Here is a 22,108-nt window from a genome sequence, read left to right on the forward strand (position 1 = left end):
CAAGGCTTCATGGCAGCACCCTCGCTCCAAGCACTGGCATCTGCTGGACTACGTCATCATCCGAGCGAGGGACCGCAAGGACGTCCGCATCACCCACGCCATGACAGGAGCTGATGACTGCTGGACAGACCACCACCTAATCTGCTCTGTCATCTCCATCAATGTAGCCCCAAAACAGCAGCGGCAACAGAAACAATGCCACAGGAAAATCAATGCTGGAGCACTCAAAGACCCCGCTAAGAAAGCCCTATTCAGCCTGCGCCTCACAACCAACCTGACGACTCCCAGTGATGCAGAGACACAGAATGTCCACAGCGCCTGGTCTGCACTCAAGGCCTCCATAATCAGCACCTGTGAAGAGACGCTCGATCACTCGACCAGGAAACACCAAGACTGGTTCGACGAGAACAACCAGGAGAACCAGGGGCTAATAAGCCGCAAGCGCAAGGCATTCCTGATCTGGAAGCAGCAACAGAACTCGAGAGCAAGAAAGCAGCTCTACAGAAGCCTGAAGGCCGAGGTCCAACAAAAAACTCGCAACCTAAAGAACAGATGGTGGGTGGAGAAAGCGCAGGAGATCCAACAGCTAGCCGACAACCACGACGTGCGTGGATTCTTTAGCGCAGTCAAGACCGCCTACGGCCCAAGCACCCATGGCCCTACCCCACTGCGGGCCAAAAACGGAGAGGTACTCATCAAGGACAGAGAGGCAGTCAGTGCCCGCTGGAAGGAGCACTTCGAAGATCTCCTTAACCACGACTCTGTCTTCGACACGAGTGTCCTGAACTCCATCCCACAGCATGCTACACGCCACCATCTCAGCACAACCCCAGCCCGGCATGAGGTTGAAAAGTGCCTCTATATGCTTTTTATAATATGGCAACCAGAACCCCTCAGCCTTTTTTTTTCCAAGACAGAAGGGATGTAAGTAGAGGAGTTAGAAGAGGGAAACAGAAAAGTGGAAAATTTGTAAAATTAGAAAGAAAATTTGTAGAAAATAACCTGAAAAACTGCTGAGTTTTTATTTCTTTACTGTACTATATAATAGAACTACTGTTCTGTCCACAAATTGCCAGTTGCGTATTTAAAGAAAAGAGAAACTCACGTCCAGAAAATGTGGATATGGTGACAATATAATTGCCAAGATTTATCAATTAGAAATAGTACAGCAGTGACATTACATACACTCCATGCTGCAGATATTCCAGTATGGTTATCTCAGAGGCTAACTAATGCAGAGAAAATAATTCTGATTGTTGCTCCTTTTTAAAATTGGAAAAATAGAAAAAGTGGTTCCTTACTGTATCACTATTCAAATAAAATGAGAGTTTGAGCTTAACAGGTACCTTCCATGGCATATTTCATGTCCTGCGCAAATAAGTTCCACATTACTTCTGCACTTATCTTGCCTACATTGAGCTCCTGAGGAAACCTGAAATTAAGGGAAATGTAATTTGAGAGAAATCGAACTCGGGGACAAAATTGGTTAGGTACACAAAACAGATACAGTATTTAGCCAAAATATCTAGTTTGTGCAACAAATCTAGTACTTTATGAACTGGTACCACAAAAGTAACCAGGAAAGCTGCTAGATTGTCATAAAAACTCAACTGGTTCACTGATGTCCTTCAGCAAAGGGAGCTTTCCATCCCTACCCAGTTTGGCCTACACACAACTCCAGCCCAATACTACATGCTAGATTCTTAATGCCTTCTGAAGTGGCCCAACAAGCTACTCAGTTGTAAAATAAAATCCTTACAAAGTTCAAAAATAAGAAAAAAAAAGCAGACAGTGCAAATGACCATGAAAAAAGAGGAAGACTTGCATTTATAGAGCACCTTTCAGCACGTCCCTAAGCACTTTACAGCCAATGAAGTGCTTTTGAAGTGTAGTCACTATTGTAATGTAGGAAATGCAGGAATGAGCCAGTCATCTTATCAGAACAGGATTTATTCAATCTCAACCCAGCTGACCCGACAAAGTCCTGGCACGTCAAGCAAGCGATTGGACCCCCCCACGCGATCCGATGCCTCCCGATGTCCTCCACGGCCCACGATCTCCTCCCAGTACCCCCCATGTCCTCCACGATCCCGCCCCGATCTTCAGCCCCTTCTCCCCTGATCTCTCCATCCCCCCCCCGCGATCTTTTCCCCTCCCCCCCCGATCTCTCTGGCTCCCCACAATCTTCTCCCCTCCTCCCCAAATCTCTCCAGCCTCCCCCGCGATCCTCATGCCTCCTCCCCCGATCTCTCCGGCACCCCACAATCTTCTCCACTCCTCCCCCGATCTCTCCGGCCCTCTGCGATCTTTTCCCCCATGACCCGATTTCTCCGGTCCCCCGTGATCTTCACCCCTTCTCCCCCAATCTCTCCAGCACCCCCCTCGCAATCTTCACCCCCCTCCCCGATCACTCCAGCCTCCCCCCCGATTTCTCCAGCCCCCCATGATCTTCTCCCCCATGACCCCGGATTTCTCCAAGCCCCCCATCGATGTCCCCCTCAAACCCTGACTTCTCTGGGCCCCTCCGATGTCCTGACCCCTGACCTCTCTGGCCCCCCCATGGATGCCCCCCGCCCCCACCAACCCATGAACTCTCCCTCCCTCCTCTGCTCCTTGGATTCGGCCTGGTGCCGCAGGCCTACCCGCCCAACAGCCAGCCAGTCTCTCAATCTGTCTGGCTGCTAGGAAATGGAGTCCATAATGGTAATCAGGTTCTGCCGTTAAATTTGGCAGGACCTGAGGAAAACCCGTTCTTCCGGCTTTCCCGACGGCAAAACTGCAGCCCACCCCCCTGCCTAATGCACCCTCGCCTCCGAGTCAGAAGGTTGTGGGTTCAAGTCCTACTCCAGAGACTTGAGGACAAAAATCTAGGCTGACACTCCAGTGCAGTATGAGGGAGCACTGCACTGTCAGAGGTGCCATTTTTCGGATGAGACGCTAAACTGAGGACTCATCTGCTCTCTCAGGTGGACGTAAAAGATCCCATGGCACTATTTTGAAGAACAGCAAGGGAGTTATCCCCAGTGTCCTGGCCAATATTTATCCCTCAATCAACATCACTAAAACAGATTAGCCTAGAAATTGGATATGGCCATGAAACGGGCAGTGTTAAGGCCCAACAATGTTAAGCTGCGCCAACGCAAAATTCGTGGTCAGTCCTCACTAACATGATTATAGTCTTGATTTCAGCGCTAAAACTGCTGCTCATTGGCTTAATGCTTAACAGGTGGACCAATATCAGGTCCAGTCTAATTCCTAGCCGTGTGTGGCACAGGCTTTATTCAGTACTTAAAGGGGAGATGCATTGATGCTACAGCACCTCATTGTCAAGCAAATCAGAACTGTAGCTGCAAGAAGAAGGTGGTAGTGCAAAGCCATGGAGGAGCGTCAAAGCGAAAGAGCCCACAGATTTTCTGATGCAGCTCTTGAGGTGCTGGTTGTGGCCGGGGAGGCAGGCTGTCCTCTTCCCACACGCTGGAAGGAAGCCTTTGCCACAAACCTCGCGAAGGCTGTGGCAGGAGATAGCCACCCATGTCACAGCCAGCACTGTGGTGCCAAGGTCAGCCATCCAGTGCCGAAAGAAGTTTAATGACCTGAAGGTGAGTAAAGGCCTCAGATAATACCATATCCCACCATCTGCACCACAAGGCTCACACACTGCTCAATGCACCCCCAGCACTCACCTACCAACAATCTCTACCTATCACCACACAGACCTCACAATCATAGTTTCACTTCACCCTCACAATTTACCACTGCTGCAACACTCACACACACATCTTGCACACACTGACAGCTATTCAACTATGGCAGGCACATCACCCAAACACATTGCACCACACTCACTTACAAACTTTTCTTTCTCTTGCAGGCCAAAGTCACACATAAACGGATGGAGCAGCGGCAGACAGGCGGGGGGCAGGCTGATATCCACGACCTCAGCCAGCCAGAGGAGTGTGTGCTGGACATAATTGGGTGGCAAATTATAGAGGCCATGGCAACTGGCGAGGTTGAACCCCTTGGGGACGACAACAGTATGGTCATTCCTAATCCTTCTTCTCACATCCCACTTCCCCCTCTTCCCACATTCTCTTCTCATTTTCAAGCTGCATGTATGCATATCTTACTTCCCACCCCTGCCCTCACCGTAACTCGACTCTTGTGCCTTTCTGCTTTCAAATAATCAACAACAAACACCCGAGCAGCTTGTCCCCAATGCACGAGCGCGAGGGGGGAGAAGAAGACACAGCTTCACTGCATCTGTCACTTGCAGACAGCAGCTCAGAAACTGGCACTGCGCGTACTTTAGAAGCTAGTTCAGTAATGGGATCTGCACAGGGTGAGGCACTGGGAATGAGCGGGCTGCCGCAAGGCCAGGGGGAAGGGTAGCTCGGGGGCCAGTTCCCCGGAGGGCGAGTTTGCGGGCGAGTTGGTCTGCACAGGACTGAGATGAGGATCTTGATGGGGTGGCCTTCAGAAGAAGGGTGATGGGCATGCACACCAAACTGCTAGGTGCAATGGCAAGCCTGCCAGAGAGCTACTTGGCAATGTCAAGAAGCATGGAGGAGTCCAACTCCAACATTGCGCAGGGTTCTGCGTAGAGCTTGGAGCCCAGGTTTTCCAGGCTAGAAATGATGGAAGACTCCCAAAGAGACCGTGTCGACCCAAACGTGATGGTGCATGTGATGGGTGATGTCGCGGCTGCCATTGCAGCACAGGCGGAAGCGACCCGCCATCTTAGTGCTGCAGCCGAAGCTCAGACGGCTCTCATGCAGTCTCAACTTGATGCCACCCATACTCACACTGCTGTCATTGTGGCTGAGTTTACCACTGTTGATCGGGGCTTGCCGGGTGTCGCAGCAGCCCAGCATGGTGATCTTGACTGCCACTGGGAGGGCCGTGGTCGCCCTGCTCTCAGGCTGCAGGTCTGGTTGCAGGAGGTGGTAGAGTTCTGTGATCAACTCCTTGCAAGAAGTTTATAAAGCTGCTGGAGTTGGAGAAAGTTGCGGAGAGCCAGTCAAACTGACTAAACATGTCAGGTACAAGTAGTTGCTCATGATCCCTTTAAATACCGCTGCTGGAGCCTCCTTCTTGCTTGTTAATACTTGCTTAGCTTGTCGTACTAAGTGGAGCGGCAAAATCAAAACTCGCAGATTGGGCATCAACTGAGCGTTGCACACTCACTGACGTCACGATCTGCATCATTTCCATGATTTTAGTGATCACCGATATCGGCAGTGCTACCGGCCATCCAAAAATGGCGGCCGTTGCGGGACCCGCCGCCAGCTGGCAGAAGAGTGGCAGCCGCCATTTTTTCGCCCGATTATGGTGTTAGCGGCTGGCGCTAAACCTCCAAATTTCTAGGCCATTATCTGGTCATTATCACATTGCTGTTTCTGGGAGTTTGCTGTGTGCAAATTGGCTGCTGCATTTCCTACATTACAACAGTGATTACACTTCAAAAAGTGCTTCATTGGCTGTAAAGTGCTTTGGGATGTCTGATGGTCATGAAAAGCACTATATAAATGCAAGCCTTTTTTTCTTTCCTTCGAGCTCAGGCCGTATCCTCTGGTTCTAGTGTTCTGGACAAGATGAAACAACTGGTCATGTTCTACATTATTTAGTCTCTTTCGAATCCTTAAAACAGCAATCACATCACTTCTCAACCTTCTCTTTTCCATTGAGAACATGCCCAAGTTACATAATCACTCCTCATAATCCAATGCCTCCATCCTGTCAATTATTTTGCTTGCTCGCTTCTGTATTCTTTCAATGGCTACAATATCCTTATTGAACTGCGCTGACCAGAATTGTACACAGTATTCGAAGTGTGGTCGCATCAATGATTTATAATGTGACACGATTACCTCACTACAGGGTATTTCGATTCAATATTGATCTTTTAATACATCCTAGCATCTGATTTGCTTTACTTAATGCCACTGTGCATTGCTGCGATAGCTTCTACCTTGCTGTCAATTAGGGCCCCCAGATCTCTTTCATTTTTCATGAAATGTACTTGATCCATTAGCATGCCAGCTCAGGAGATTAAACTGTTTTCATTACTGTACATTAATTATTAAAGTGAGTCCTGCTTACTGATTAAGGACTGGGGTGTATGAATTCTTATCCTCTTCAATAATGGAGACTATAAGAGTGATGAGCTTAGGCCAGAAATCCAAATTCTTTATACTGGGTCCCTGCTCCTCAGGAGGCAGTTCTTGCTTTTTGTTCTACGAAAGAAGAAACATACGTAGCATTCAAAATATTGAAAAGACAAGTTGTATGGAGCTGAAGAAATGCATAGCTGAAACTTGCCAACTCATTAGTTGCACTTTAGTGTTCCATTGCCCAGTACTAACATCCTGCACCTCGATGAGCACGAAAGTTACTTTTTTTTTTAATATTACCAATTTTCTCCCCTTTACCCCTCCTCGCTGAGATATAGTTTCACTACGCAAATTGCCATTCTTCATATGCAAACATGATAGTATTAATAGTCTATTCCACTGTGGAAGCATTACACCCAATCCTGAAATAACAGAAAATGCTGGAAACACTCAGCAGGCCAGGCAGCATCCGTGAAGAGAGAAACAGAGTTAACGTTTCAGGTTTGTGACCCTTTGGCAGAACTGGAAACAGTTAGAGATGTAACAGGTTTTAAGCAGGTGCAGAGACAGGGAAAGGGGGAGGGGAGGAAGGAATAAAAGGGACGGTCTGTGATCGGATGGAAGGCAGGAGAGGTTAAATGTTGCAAATGGGGACGGCAGAATCATCAACAGCTGCCGCCTGAAAAAATAGGGGCAGGGGTTATAGTCTGAAATTGTTGAACTCAATGTCGAGTCCAGAAGGCTGTAAAGTGCCTAATCGAAAGATGAGGTGCTGTTCCTCGAGCTTACGTTGAGCTTCATTGGAACAGTGTAAGAGGCCAAGGACAGAGAGGTCAGAGTGGGAATGGAGCGGTTAATTAAATTGACAGGCGACTGGAAGCTCGGGGTCACCCTTACGGACTGAATGGAGGTATTCCGCAAAGCAGTCACCCAATCTGCGTTTGGTCTCCCCAATATAGAGGAGATCGCATCGTGAGCAGCGAATACAGTATACCAAATTGCAAGAAGCACAAGTAAATCGATGTTTCACCTGGAAGGGGTGTTTGGGGCCCTGGACAGTGGGAAGGGAGGAGTTAAAAGGGCAGGTGTTGCATCTCCTGCGCTTGCACGGGAAGGTGCCGTGGGGAGGAATGGGGCTGTTGGGAGTGATTAAGAAGTGGACCAGGGTGTTGCGGAGGGAGCTGTCCCTTCGGAATGCTGAAAGGGGAGGAGAGGGGAAGATGCGTTTGGTGCTGGGATCACGCTGGAGGTGGCAGAAATGGCGGAGGATGATCTGTTGAATGTGGAGGCTGGTGGGGTGAAAGGTGAGGACAAGGGGAAATCTATCATGGTTCTGGGAGGGAGGGGAAGGGGTGAGAGCAGAAGTGCGGGAAATGGAACGGACACGGTCGAGGGCCATGCCAAACACGGTAGAGGGGAATCCTCGGTTGAGGAAAAAGGAAGCAGAACAGATGTGGCGAAGATGGAGAAGCTGGGAGAATGGAATAGAGTCCTTACAGGAAGCGGGATGGGAGGAAGTGTAGTCCTGGTAGCTGTGGGAGTCAGTGGGCTTGTAGTGGATCTGTCCTCACTTGGGTGTTTCTATCGAGGATGGTTACCAGGAACATAAGCACTGAGTGATTTTCCATTTCCAAACGCATGTAAGCTGAGGCCAATTTTTACATCCTTTTCACCATTCTGACCAAGATCAGCAAATTGCACAGAGCAAGCATTGAACCCGAACTTTAAAAAATATTCTTGCAGTGTGCAAACCAAAACCAGTTCTTACTCACGATATCATTTCCCTAATATGCTCAAGAGAATTAAATACTACCATCAAATCAAAATTACACCATATTATTTCCCTATTTTATTAGGTGAGAATAGTGCTATATACCGTTGATGAATTTCAGAGCTATATGTTATATTTCTTTTTTTTAAGGAAAGATTTATACTCTTGTACTCCTGCTTGCTGACCGTTTCTCCTCTATGAAGCACCTTGGATGTTTTTCATAGATTAAAGATTCTGTTGTGGCTGAATTGAGGCAATATGTCATTAAAGAGCCGAGTCAGGGGAAGGGTCAGTTTGGGTTCTGTGGAATTCAATGGGAAATTTGTCTGGTTTAAGGGCTCAACTTGATTACAGGCTTTCGATACTTCTTTTGAATTTTACTGGGTAGATTGGGGTATCAAGTCCCTGTGAGCTTTTCTTAGGAGGGAAATGAGCAGTCAGCTAGTAATCATTTTGTTTTCTGCCCTAACCTCCAAGCTATAGAGGGAGGTATCTTAGCTGACAAATTCTTTATTGATTTCAGTTGGGTCACTGGCTCTTTTGCCATCTGTTTTGCAAACTGAAGTAATGGCTTTACTCTGCTTATTTATGCAAGCTGTATACATTAAGTTTCCCAAACTTGCTTCCACGGTCACAGTTTTGCCTTGCTATAATGGCATATCTTATATACAATGCAGGAAGATTAGAATTGTACCCTAAATACTGAACACTTCACACATCCTTAACCTTTAAAGCTTGAAATATTTTGTTAGCTTGCAATGTAATTATTAAATTTGACACTTACTGGATCAGTCTGATACTCTCGACTGTACAGTTCATGGCAGTTGTTGAAAATATATTCATAGGTGGAATTGAGGCAAGCTTTCACACAGTCCTTCACCACTTGACTGGCTCGAGGTGGGCTCTGCAATTCTTGCACCTAAACAAAAAAGAGTTATAGACTTTTCACTTTTTTTCTGTGTTATTACTTGGAAATTAATATTTGTACCAGGTTCAAACAAAATTAGAGGGAAAAGCAAATAAAAAATATTGATATTTAACATTTTTAATTAAACTCAGCACAGCTAAAAAGATAGTAACAATGTTATATTGAACGGAAATCAAATGACTACAGGGATCACTCCATGTGGTGCAGGACACGGTTGTAGTTGTCATATTACTGTACTATAAAACCATACTTGTCAAAATACTCATATTGTGACATTAAAAACTGGCTGAGTACACCCTACAGTGAGGACCAATAAAGATTTTTTTTCAAAACCAATTGTCCTTAGGTGGTTTGATATGTTGTCAACTGGAAATTAGACAGGATGCTATCATGCAGCTCTCCACAGCACACAACAAATCTGCCAAAAGGCAGATAGAAACAGCCTTAGTTACACTTCATATATAACTGAGCCCCGAAATTCCTTAGAATATTTTGTGCAATTGTGCATAATCCAGATCGGGATGAGAAACCTAGGGTGAGACCCAGATCAGGTGAGTACTGCCCCTTTTTACGGTCATAGTCTGGCTCTCAAAGGAGGAGAAGGTGCCAGAGGAGTAGGGAGAAAGACAAAGACGTGATTTGGTAATAAGGGCCACACCACCATAGCAGTGGCTTGGATGGGATAGATGGTGGAAAGTATAGCCAGACGGGAATGCTCAGTGAAGGGCAAGGGCTTGCCATCTGTGAGCCAAGATTCAGCCAAAACCATAAAGCCAATGCAATTGTCCACAATAAGGTTGTGGATGGCAAGGGCCTTGTTCGTGAATGAATGGAATTCTGGAGGGAAATGCAGCAAGGGGCAGTTCTGTTGATCCAAAAGCATAGTCCGAAGGGACAGTGGTAGGGTGGATGAGTGGAATAGGAAGAAAGTTGGTGAGATCAGTCCCCAGTGGATATGCTGGGTGGGAAGATCGACATGAGAGGAGGATGGGGCAGATAGGATACGGAAGCAGCCATATGTGCTTTGAAGCATCCTTTGAAGAATACCAAGAGGCACAGAGGATAGCTGTGAGCTTATCCAGGGGGGGTTTCAAGCCTGGGACAGCAGCAGGAGAATAGGAAGGCAGAGGAGTAGTGATGAGTAAGAATGGGGGTTGGGATAGCGGAAAGAACTTTACAGGAGAGAAATTAAAGGTGACATGACTGGGAGACAGGAGAGAAGAGCCTGAGTCAGGCCAAGAGAGAAAAATGGGAGATAGAAGTAATGGATCTGAAGCAGCAGCCATAATGCGCACACAAATTAACATGAAGGGTATTCAAGTTGCAGAGGCATGGCAGGGATTAGGGCAGATTGGTCTTGGTTGTAAACAGGGGACACGGAGAAAATTATATGAGAGACTCCAAAGTTGAAGTGTGAGGGCTAGTGGTGAGATGAAGTTGACTTGTAGACAGGAATCAGCTTGGAGCATTAATGAACCAATGTTCAAGGTTTGAAGCCAGTTGCAGAGAGGAAGTGAATCCAGGAGCTCTTCAAGGTATAGAGTATCAGTGGACGCACTGCTGGAGATTGTTCAGTAATATCAGAGGGCCAAGGAATAATGGAGAGTCGACAATGAACCAGAAGAAGTTGATCCAGGTAGTCCAGTGGAGGTACGCTGTGGCCTCGGGTGTTAGTGGTGCACACCAGCAGACCAGGAAAGGAATGAGGAGCAGGCAAAATGAAACCCATGAGCAGTGAAGCTCAGGGAGCTGGGGAGGGTGAAAGGTAAATCCATGGCATAATTGCAAATAAGAGAGCTGGTGCAAGGAACATACATAGGCAGAAGCACACAATATTGGGAGCAGCAGTAGGAGCCTGAGCAGTTGGTCCAACTCAGTCCTGCGAAGATGTGATGGAAGGACTTCTGAAGAATAAGTGGTGCCAGCAGCCACAGGGACCAAGCAATGAATCCTTTATAAAAACCCATTGCAATTTCTAACCAGCAAAAAACATCTCACTCAACAGGAACATAATGTTTTTAATTTAATGACACTTCATTTGAATACCTAAATGTAGCTGCAAGCAATTCTTCACTTTTAATTGAACGGCAACTGAGAGCAATTGAAGAAACCCAACGTTGATGTAATAGTGCTATAATATTTGAGTCAATTACACTACTGTATGAAGTATGTGGCAGATTTAAAACAATAGGTTAAATGTTGTGGCATTGCACACGTGTGGAGGGGATGCAGGTAAGACAAGGAAGTGGAAAAAGGGGTGTGACTCGGGGGGGGAAAGATGGAGGAAATAGGGAGTGGTGAGGAGAGGAGGGAGAGGGAAGGAGAGGAGGGGACAGAGGAGAGAGAAGGGAGAGAGAGAGAGAGAGCGAAGGGAGGAGAGAGGGTACAAGAGGAGGGAGGGTACAGAGGAGATTTACGAGGATGTTGTCAGGACTGGAGAATTTTAGTTATGAGGAAAGGTTGGATAGGCTAGGGATGTTTTCTTTGAAACAGAGGAGGCTGAAGGGAGATTCAGTTGAGGTATATAAAATGATGAGGGGCCTAGATAGAGTGGATAAGAAGGAACTATTTCCCTTAGCAGAAAGGTCAAGAGCCATGGGGCAGAGATTTAAAGTAATTGGTAAAAGGATTAGAGGGGAGTTGAGGAGACATTTTCACCCAGAGGGTGGTGGGGGTCTGAAACTCACTGGCTGAAAGGGTGGTAGAGGCACAAACCCGCATCACATTTAAAAAGTACTTGGATGTGCACTTGAGTGTCGTAACCTACAAGGCTATGGACCATGAGCTGGAAAGAGGGATTAGGCTGGAAAGTTCTTTTTCGGCCGGCACAGATATGATGGGCCAAATGACCTCCTTCGGTGCCATAAATTTCTGTTTCTATGATAAGACAAAGGAGGAATAAGAGGTGGAAGGGGAGGGACAAGAGGTGGAAGAGGAGGCAGAGGGAGGAGGAAGGGATCATTATTGTGATAAATTCATTATATACAAGAAATAAAGTTATAAAATCAGCTCCAACTCGATCTGGAAAAACAGTGCAGTGCACTTTTAAAAATCCGGTGAGTAGTCTAGCACCTGTGTCAGATTAGTTATCCCGGAGAGCCTGTTTCTGCACAGTCTCTGGTGATTTTAATTAAATGTGGGGTAATGTCATCCCACATTGGGGTGGCTGATTGAAGGCAGCAAAGGAGCAGCGGTGAGAGCAAAGGGGAGAGGAGTCACATGCTCAGCTGGCAGGGGACAACTAGGAGGGAGAATGAGCCAGGAGACCAACAACACTGTAGAGTAGTGCTGGATCTGAACTGGCAGTTACTCTCCTCTTAGGCAGTCCCTCGGAACCAAGGATGACTTGCTTCCACATTAAAAATGAGTTCGCAGGTGACTGATGAGTCCAATGCAGGACCTGCAGTCTCTGTTACAGGTGGGGCAGACGGTGGTTGAAGGGGCGGGTGGGTGGGGTGCTTGGGTTGATGTGCGCTCCTTGCGCTGCCTGCGCTTGGCTTCCGCTTACTCCCGGCGAAAAGACTCGAGGTATTCGGCGCCTTCCCGGATGCTTCTCCTCCACTTTGTGCGGTCTTGGGCCAGGGATTCCTAGGTGTCGATGGGGATGTTCCACTTTTTCAAGGAGGCTTTGAGGGTGTCCTTGAAGCATTTCCTCTGCCCACCTGGGGCTCTCTTGCCGTGCCGGAGCTCCGAGTAGAGCGCTTGTTTTAGGAGTCTCGTATCGGGCATGCGGACAATGTGACCCGTCCATCGGAGCGGATTGAGCGTGGTCAAAGCTTCAAGGCTGGGGATGTTGGCCTGAGCAAGAACACTGACGTTGGTGTGCCTATCCTGCCAATGGATTTGCAGGATCTTGCGGAGACAGTGTTGGTGGTACCTCTCCAGTGCTTTGAGGTGCCTGCTGTAATGGTCCATGTCTGAGGCATACAGCAGGGCGGGTATCACTGCTGCTCTGTAGACCATGAGCTTAGTGCCGGGTTTGAGGTCCTGGTCTTCAAACACACTTTCCCTCAGGTGACCGAAGGCTGCACTGGCACACTGAAGGCGGTGTTGGACTTCATCGTCGACGTCTGCCCTTGTTGACAGTAGGCTCCTGGGGTATGGAAAGTGATCCACATTGTCCAAGGCCTTGTCGTAGATTTTGATTATCGGGGGGCAGTACTATGTGGCGCGGGCAGGTTGGTATAGGACCTTTGTCTTACGGATGTTTAGTGTAAGGCCCATGCTCTCGTATGCTTTGGTGAAGGTGTGGACGATGGTTTGGAGTTCGACCTCCGAGTGAGCGCAGACGCAAGCGTCGTCTGCATACTGTAATTCGACGACAGAGGATGGGATGACCTTGGATCTGGACTGGAGGCGACGGAGGTTGAACAGTTTCCCGTTTGTTCTGTAAATTAGCTCCACTCCAGTGGGGAGCTTACTGAGGGTGAGATGGAGCACTGCTCAAGGAAGATCGAGAAGAGCGTTGGTGCGATGACACAGCCTTGTTTGACCCCGGTTCGTACGTGAATTGGGTCTGCAATGGAACCGTTGGTCAGGATCACGGCTTGCATGTCGTCGTGAAGCAGGCGGAGGATGGTGACAAACTTTTGAGGGCAGCCGAATTTGAGGAGGGCACTCCATAATCCCTCACGGTTGACAGTGTCGGAGGCCTTTGTGAGATCAAAGGCGGCCATGTACAGCGGTTGGTGCTGTTCCCTGCATTTCTCTTGTAATTGACGTGCGGTGAAGATCATGTCCATTGTGCCCCTTAGTGGGTGGAAGCCGCATTGCGACTCTGGGAGGAGCTCTTCGGCCACTGGGAGAAGGCAATTGAGGAGGATTCTTGCGATGACTTTCCCTGTGGCAGACAGCAGGGAAACTCCTCTGTAATTACCGCAATCGGACTTGTCACCTTTCTTGGAGATGGTCACAATTACGGCATCTCTGTGATCCCCTGGCATGCTCTCCTCCTTCCAGATAAGAGAAATGAGTTCATGAATTCGCGCCAGTAGTGCTTCTCCGCCATGCTTTAGTGCCTCGGCGGGGATTCCATCTGCTCCTGAGGCCTTGTTGTTCTTCAGTTGTTGGATGGCCTTTTCAACCTCATGCCGGGCTGGGGTTGTGCTGAGATGGTGGCGGGTATCATGCTGTGGGGTGGAGTTGAGGACACTCGCGTCGAAGACAGAGTCGCGGTTAAGGAGATCTTCGAAGTGCTCCTTCCAGCGGGCACTGACCGCCTCTCTGTCCTTGATGAGTACCTCTCCGTTCTTGGCCCACAGTGGGGTAGGGCCTTGGGTGCTTGGGCCATAGATGATCTTAACTGCGCTAAAGAATCCACGCACGTCGTGATTGTCGGCTAGCTGCTGGATCTCCTGCGCTTTCTCCACCCACCATCTGTTCTTTAGGTTGCGAATTTTTTGTTGGACCTCAGCCTTCAGGCTTCTGTAGAGCTGCTTTCTTGCTCTCGAGTTCTGTTGCTGTTTCCAGATCAGGAATGCCTTGCGCTTGCGGCTTATTAGCTCCTGGATCTCCTGGTTGTTCTCATCGAACCAGTCTTGGTGTTTCCTGGTCGAGTGACCGAGCATCTCTTCACAGGTGCTGATTATGGAGGCCTTGAATGCAGACCAGGTGCTGTGGGCACTCTGTGTCTCTGCATCACTGGGAGTCGTCAGGTTGTTTGTGAGGCGCAGGCTGAATAGGGCTTTCTTAGCGGGGTCTTTGAGTGCTCCAGCGTTAATTTTTCTGCAGCATTGTTTCTGTTGCCGCCGCTGTTTTGGGGCTACATTGATGGAGATGACAGAGCGGATTAGGTGGTGGTCTGTCCAGCAGTCATCAGCTCCTGTCATGGCGCGGGTGATGCGGACGTCCTTGCGGTCCCTCGCTCGGATGATGACGTAGTCCAGCAGATGCCAGTGCTTGGAGCGAGGGTGCTGCCATGAAGCCTTGTACTTGTCTCTCTGATGGAACAAGGTGTTGGTTATGACAAGACCATGTTCTAAGCATTTCGACAGGAGGAGGGTACCGTTGGAGTTGGCTTTCCCTACCTCCTCTCTGCCGATCACACCTCCCCAGAGGTCTGTGTCCTTTCCAACTCTGGCGTTGAAGTCGCCAAGGAGGATCAGCTTGTCGCCCGTTGGGACTTGCGACAGGGATTGTTCGAGGCTGGAGTAGAATTCCTCTTTGGTCTCGTCTGTGGCTTCCAGTGTTGGGGCGTACGCACTGATGACCGTAGCGCACTGCTTCCGGGCTAGGGTGAGCTGAAGAGTCATGAGGTGCTCGTTTATACCGCTAGGAGAGTCTCTGAGACGCCCAACCAATTCATTTTTATGGCGAAGCCTTCCCCGTGGAGGTGGCGTTCTTCTTCAGGTTTGCCTTTCCAGAAGAAGGTGTAACCACCACCTTGCTCCTTGAGCTGGCCTTCCCCTGCCCGCCGGGTCTCGCTTAGGGCGGCGATGTGAATGTCGAAACGTCTGAGCTCCCGAGTAACGATAGCAGTACAGCGTTCCGGTCTGTCACTGTTGGGGTTGTCCATGAGGGTCCTGACGTTCCCGGTCCCAAACTTCATTTTAAAGGGTGGAAGATGCCTGTGCGTGAATTCTTTTAACGTGGGGTGACCGTTGCACACCAGCTACCACACGGACTTGACAGAGCAAGGTCTTGGTCCAATGGCAAGGGGATCCAAGACGATTGGAGACCAGGCTCTGCTACAACGGCCTAGCACATACACACAAACATAATGCTACTGTCCTCCTCCCTCCTTCCCGCAGGTCCTGTGAGGTTACAGGCCTCAGAGGGGCAGCAGAGAGCCAGACTGTGGCAGCTACAGTGAGCAGTAGGCTTAAGGAGGGAGGTGGCGTATCCGGGGGCTCTCCGAGGAACAATTGGGATGGCTGGAGGCGCACAGTGAGGCAGATGGCCAGGCCACACACAACACAGGCCCAGTGGTAGGCAACAATGAGGTAGAGATGGGAAAGGGTGGGAGGGGAAAACCCACAAAGATGTCTCAAAAAGAATTACACAGAGATGGGGCCAGAGAGGTTGTTAACATTTTTTTTTAATGTCTAGAGTTGGGGTGGCCAGAGGCAAGTAGGCAGGTGACAAGAAAACTGCAGAAGGGAGGCCTAAAAGGGAAGATAAATTAAAAAGAGATGTTATAAAAATCACACCGAACCTTACCTACAAGCAGACTTATTTTCCTCCTTTCTGAATTTGAAACTATTGCACTTTGTTCATTGTTTAAATTTTACAGAAAATGCAGAATATAATGGCAGTACAAAGAGATTACCTTCATTCTGAAGAAAGTTATACTGGTTAGGAGATCAACTGTGGATTTCAGATCTTGCAATCGTTCAGGGCTACTTGCAGGGAAATTGTTCTGTCAAATAAAACAGGCTTTCAAATTCTTCAAATAATCATTTTTCTTTGACATCAGATCGAGGCAAACAAAACATGAATTTGAAGTTATACTTTTTAAAATGCTTGTTAAATTTTTAGGTAACTGTATTCCACACTCTTTCTGGTGTTCAGCACACAAACCAGGACTCAGTCTAGCATTTCTTCACACCTAGCCAAGATTTCATCTTCTGCTAAACACCTTACTATTACACACCTTCAGACTGAATAAAACAAGATGCCCAAATTTACATCAGTAATAATGATTCCAAGTATACTGGGGTTGAATATAGAATAGCTGATAGAAAACCATGGTATCTCATTAAAATCAATTGCTGAATCCTTAATTACATTATGAGAAAGAGCTCAAGATGACGTGCAATAGAGTTCTGATCCACAACAGTCCAAAAGAAATTAATACAAAAGCAAAATACTGCAGATTCTGGAAATCTGAAATAAAAACAGAAAATGCTGGAAATACTCAGCTGGTCAGGCAGCATCTGTGGAGAGAGAAACAGAGTTAGCGTTTCAGGTCGATGACCTTTTATCAGAACATGATCAGAGACATCTTTCTGACAAATTAAACTTTCAGTATGGGAGACCCACAGTGAACAGAACTGGTAAGACTGCAGCCAAACTCAACTGCTCTGACTGGACAGATCCAAACTGATAGCCACACATCGAGACAAACATTTTGGCCTAGAAATTGGATAAGGCCTGAAAATAGGTGGTGTCATGGGCCAGTGCTATTTGGCTGCGCCAGTTCAAAGCAGTGCAGCCAGCATGCAAAATTCGTGTTGCCTGCTCATTTACGTGATTGGAGTGCTGATCTCAGTGGTAAACGCGCTGCTGGTTGGCTTACCGCTCAACAGGTGGGCCAATATCGGATGCAGTTTTAAGGCCAGTAATATTTGGCCTAGTCTCTCTCCAATAGTTAAAGGGGAGATGCTGTGATGCAACAGCACCTCATTGGAGTTGGAGTTGGAAGGCATGGCTCAGCAGCAGCACAGAGAACGAGCCAGAAGGTTCTCCAATGCGGCTCTCGAGGCATTGGTAGTGGCAGTGGACAGAAGGCAGGGTGTCCTGATCCCGCAAAGCACACTTCCAGTAGGCTGTGGCAAGAGATAGCTGCATACATCATGGCCAACATGGATCCAGTGCCGCAAGAAGTTTAATGACCTCACACAGCAGGTCAAGATGAGTGAAGGCTTCAGCAAATGCCATATCCCACCATCTGCACCACAAGCCTCACACACTGCTCAATGCACCACACCCCCATCACTCACCTACCAACAATCTCTATCTATCACTCATACCTCACAATCATAGGTTCACTTCACCCTCACAACTTACCATTGCTGCAACACTCACACTTACATTTCATACCTTGCACACATTGACAGCTATTCAACTATGGAAGGCACATCACCCAAACACTTTGCACCACACCCACTGACACACTTCCCTTTCTCTTGCAGGCCAAGGTGGCTCACAACCGCTGCGAGCAGCGGCAGATGGGAGGTGGCCAAGCCACTTTATAGGCCTTGAGCCAACTGGAGGAGCGGGTGCTTGAAATCACTGGAGGGTAAGTCACCGAGGCCATGGCAACGGGCGAAGTTGAAGACTCTGGGGACAATAACTGTATGGTCATTCCGAATCCTTCCCACATCCCACTTCCCCTTCATCCCACAATCTATTCTCACTTACAAGCTGCTGATTGTGGTAAACCATTGTTAACCCTGTACTTGTCTGTGTGGTAAACCACTGTTAACTCTGTACAAGTCCGGGCATGTCTCCACCCCTGGCTCCACCCCTAAGCCCGGGTATAAAGGTGACTCACCACCCTTCCCCCGGGAGCCCTTAGGATGGATTCACTAGCAGAGGCATGCTCCAGTTCTTAGTCAATAAAAGCCTACTTCATATAAGTCCATCTCGTAGTCTTTGGTGTTGTTGATAGCGCATCAATTTTATTGACTAATTTTCGACATGGAGCAAATTTTGAAGCCGGAACGTTTAGACCTGGATCCTCAAGCAGCAGATGCAGCCAATAACTTTGAACACTGGCTGAGCTGTTTCGAAGCCTTCCTGGAGGCCTCCAGCACTACCGTCGCTACAGATGACGCGAAACGGCTTGTCTTGAACTCACGGGTGAGCCACCGAGTCTACTCGATCATCCGAGACGCCACTACTTACGCGGCCGCCATCGCGACGCTAAAGGAACAATACGTGAGGCCTGTTAACGAGGTCTACGCCAGACACCTCCTGGCTACCCGAAAACAGCGCCCCGGGGAATCGGGCGCAGAATATTTACTGGCACTGAGAGTCCTCGGCCGGGACTGTAATTGCAAAGCAGTGACGGCCAAGGAATGCACGGAAGACCTGATCCGAGACGCCTACGTAGCCGGCATCAGGTCCAACTATACTCGGCAGAGGCTGCTGGAACAGAGGGGGCTCGACCTGCAGAAGACGGTGGCCCTCGCTAACTCGCTAGATGTGGCCCTCCAGAACATGGACGCCTACCCCCCTGACCGGATGGCCACGTGGATGCCACGGCAGCAGCCATCTTGGGACCCGGTAAGGCCACAAGCCGCCAGCAGCCCAACTACAGCTGCAATGACCAGAGGCCAGAAATGCTACTTCTGCGGCCAGGCCAAGCACCCCAGACAGCAATGCCCAGAAAGGACGCGACCTGCTCCAAATGCGGCAAGAAAGGCCACTACGCGAGTGTGTGCAGGGCGAAATCGACCCCCAATTCCAGCAGCGCCGCGTGTGAACCGTACAGGCCGCCATTTTGGACCCCACCAACCACGTGTGAGCCGTGCGGGCCGCCATTTTGGGCACCACCAGCCGAGGGGGAGCCGCCATCTTGGACACCATTCCGGGACCAGGCCCCTGGCGCGGGCAAATACTACAGCGACCCACCGACCTCAACGATGGCCTCCATCACCCTGGACCAATCTAGGCCCCATCAACTAGCCAGGTCCATGATGAACGTAAAGGTAAATGGCCATGCCACAAATTGCCTTTTCGACTGCGGAAGCATGGAGAGCTTCATCCACCCCGACACGGTGCGACGCTACTCCCTATCGGTTATGCACACACGCCACCAGGTCTTTATGGCCTCAAAGTCCCATACGGCGGACGTCGGCGGCTACTGTGTAGCGACTCTGACAGTAAACGGCGTGGAGTACAGAGAGTTTAAATTCCTCGTCCTGCCACAGCTCTGCGCTCCCGTACTGCTAGGATTAGACTTCCAGTGCCATCTGGAGAGCGTCACGATGGCATATGGCGGGCCCCTGCCCCCACTTACAGTCTGCAGCTGGCAGAATTTAAACACGGCGCCGTGCAAAGTATGCAGCCTGTCCACCCTGAAGGTCAAACCCCCCCCGTTGTTCGGTAACCTCGCCAAAGACTGCAAGCCAATTGCTACTAAAAGCAGGCGGTACAGTGCCGGGGATAGGAGCTTTATTAAATCAGAAGTAGAAAGACTCCTGAGGGAAGGGATTATCGAGGGCAGCACCAGCCCATGGCGAGCCCAAGTGGTGGTAGTAAAGACCGGCGAAAAACAGCGCCTGGTTATTGATTACAGCCAGACGATCAATCGATACACGCAATTAGACGCATACCCACTCCCCCGCATATCTGACATGGTCAACCAGATAGCACAATATCGGGTATTCTCGACGATTGATCTGAAGTCGGCATACCACCAGCTCCCCATCAGGCCTGAGGACCACCAGTACACGGCCTTCGAGGCTGACGGTCGCCTCTACCACTTCCTCCGAGTCCCCTTCGGCGTCACCAACGGGGTCTCGGTCTTCGAAAGGGAGATGGATAGGATGGTTGACCAGAACGCGCAGCAGGCCACCTTCCCCTATCTAGACAATGTCACCATCTGCGGCCATGACCGTCAGGACCACGACGCCAACCTAGAAAAATTCCTCCGTACGGCCCAACGGCTGAATCTGACATACAACAGAGAAAAATGTATGTTCCGCACCGCGCGCCTCGCTATTCTTGGCTGCGTGGTGGAAAACGGAGTCATCGGCCCCGACCCCGACCGAATGCGCCCCCTCCTGGAACTACCCCGCCCTCCCCCCCACTGCCTAAAAGCCCTGAAGAGATGCCTAGGGTTCTTCTCTTACTACGCCCAGTGGATGCCCAACTATGCGGACAAAGCCCAGCCCCTCATCAAGTCAACCTCCTTCCCCCTGACGGCAGAGGCCCGTGCGGCCTTCAACCTCATAAAAGAGGACATTGCGAAGGCCACAATGCACGCAGTGGATGAGTCCATCCCTTTCCAAGTGGAGAGCGATGCATCTGACTTCGCCCTAGCCGCAACCCTTAACCAGGCGGGGAGACCCGTGGCCTTCTTTTCACGGACCCTCCAGGGCCCCGAAATTCGACACTCCTCAGTCGAGAAGGAGGCCCAGGCGATAGTGGAGGCTGTACGGCACTGGAGGCATTACCTGGCCGGTAAACGTTTCACCCTGCTCACTGACCAACGGTCAGTAGCATTTATGTTTAACAACAGACAAAGGGGGAAAATCAAAAATGATAAGATATTGCGGTGGAGGATCGAGTTATCCACCTACAACTACGATATCTTATACCGGCCCGGGAAACTTAATGAGCCCCCAGGCGCCCTATCCCGTGGGACATGTGCCAACGCACAAGTCGATAGGCTACGGACCCTCCACAATGACCTCTGCCACCCGGGGGTCACCAGGTTCTTCCACTTTATTAAAGCTCGCAACCTGCCTTACTCCATCGAGGAGGTCAGGACCATGACCAGGAACTGCCAGGTCTGCGCCGAATGCAAACCGCATTTTTATAGGCCAGACAGGGCACACCTGATTAAAGCCACCCGCCCCTTCGAACGTCTCAGCGTCGATTTCAAGGGGCCCCTTCCCTCCTCTGACCGCAACACGTACTTCCTCAATATTATTGACGAGTACTCCCGTTTCCCCTTCGCCATCCCCTGCCCGGACATGACCAGCGCCACAGTCATCAGGTGCCTCAACGACCTGTTCGCCATATTTGGCTTCCCCAATTACATCCACAGCGACAGGGGCTCGTCGTTCATGAGCGACGAGCTGCGCCAGTACCTGCTCGAGAAGGGCATAGCCACGAGCAGGACTACCAGCTACAACCCCCGGGGTAACGGACAGGTAGAGAGGGAGAACGCAACGGCGTGGAAGACCGCCATGCTCGCCCTAAAATCCAAGGGCCTCCCAATCACCCGCTGGCAAGATGTCCTCCCCGATGCGCTCCACTCCATACGATCACTGCTCTGTACTGCCACAAACGCCACCCCTCACGAGAAGATGTTCGTCTTCCCCAGGAAATCTGTAGTGTCCGTGTGTAGATAAAGACACTGAAGACAGGAGTTGGTTCATAGGTATTTACTAAGCAAGTCTGGGGGGGGGGTTCTAAAGGATATACACAATACACAGGCTTATATAGCCCAAGTGGCAATTACCGGCATTACGCACACCTGGGGCTCTTAAAGGCACATACACCATAATTCCTCCCCTTCTAGCTAACTAGTACATCATATTTTAAGTAATTATTAATTACATGATATATGCAAAATAATATACATTGCTGTATCAATTAATTATAAGTTAGTCTCTCAGGAGGCTTCCTGACTCGGTCCGGATAACGCCTCGGGGGTGTAGTAGTTTCTGGTGGTGTAGTAGGTTCTTCTGGCAAGGCTGATTCGGCTTGAAGGCCAGTGTCGGGTTCATCGGGCTCCAGTATCACCGGATCGGAAGTAGATATGGGTATCTCTACTTCATCGTTAGATGTATAGAGTGGTGGTGTAGGTTGTCCCTTTTCGGATGACTTGATGATTTGGTCAGCATGGCGCCTTATTATGCTGTCTCCGATGTCCACGGTATACATCAGTGGTCCTAATCGTGT

At 49.4% G+C, this 22,108-nt stretch overlaps 1 protein-coding gene across 13 annotated transcripts in view; it reads right to left on the reverse strand.

The window, feature by feature from the left end:
* The window catches only part of unc13bb (unc-13 homolog Bb (C. elegans)), an 807,248-nt gene that overhangs the window by 134,082 nt on the left and 651,058 nt on the right, over window positions 1-22,108 (reverse strand). For 12 of the 13 annotated variants that reach the window (XM_085972924.1, XM_085972914.1, XM_085972906.1 and 9 more), the window contains 4 exons: window positions 16,077-16,166; window positions 8,666-8,800; window positions 6,100-6,233; window positions 1,347-1,432 (listed from right to left, as the gene is read on the reverse strand). In XM_085972924.1, coding sequence (XP_085829050.1) covers window positions 1,347-1,432; window positions 6,100-6,233; window positions 8,666-8,800; window positions 16,077-16,166 — 445 coding nt within the window. Of the gene's footprint in view, window positions 1-1,346; window positions 1,433-6,099; window positions 6,234-8,665; window positions 8,801-16,076; window positions 16,167-22,108 lie in introns of those variants that run through there. The other variant, XR_015074481.1, reaches the window with a different exon arrangement.

Source organism: Somniosus microcephalus, chromosome 2 (assembly GCF_052327205.1).
Source record: "Somniosus microcephalus isolate GS21.2 chromosome 2, FLI_Smic_1.0, whole genome shotgun sequence".
In the NCBI taxonomy this organism is placed as follows: domain Eukaryota; kingdom Metazoa; phylum Chordata; class Chondrichthyes; order Squaliformes; family Somniosidae; genus Somniosus; species Somniosus microcephalus.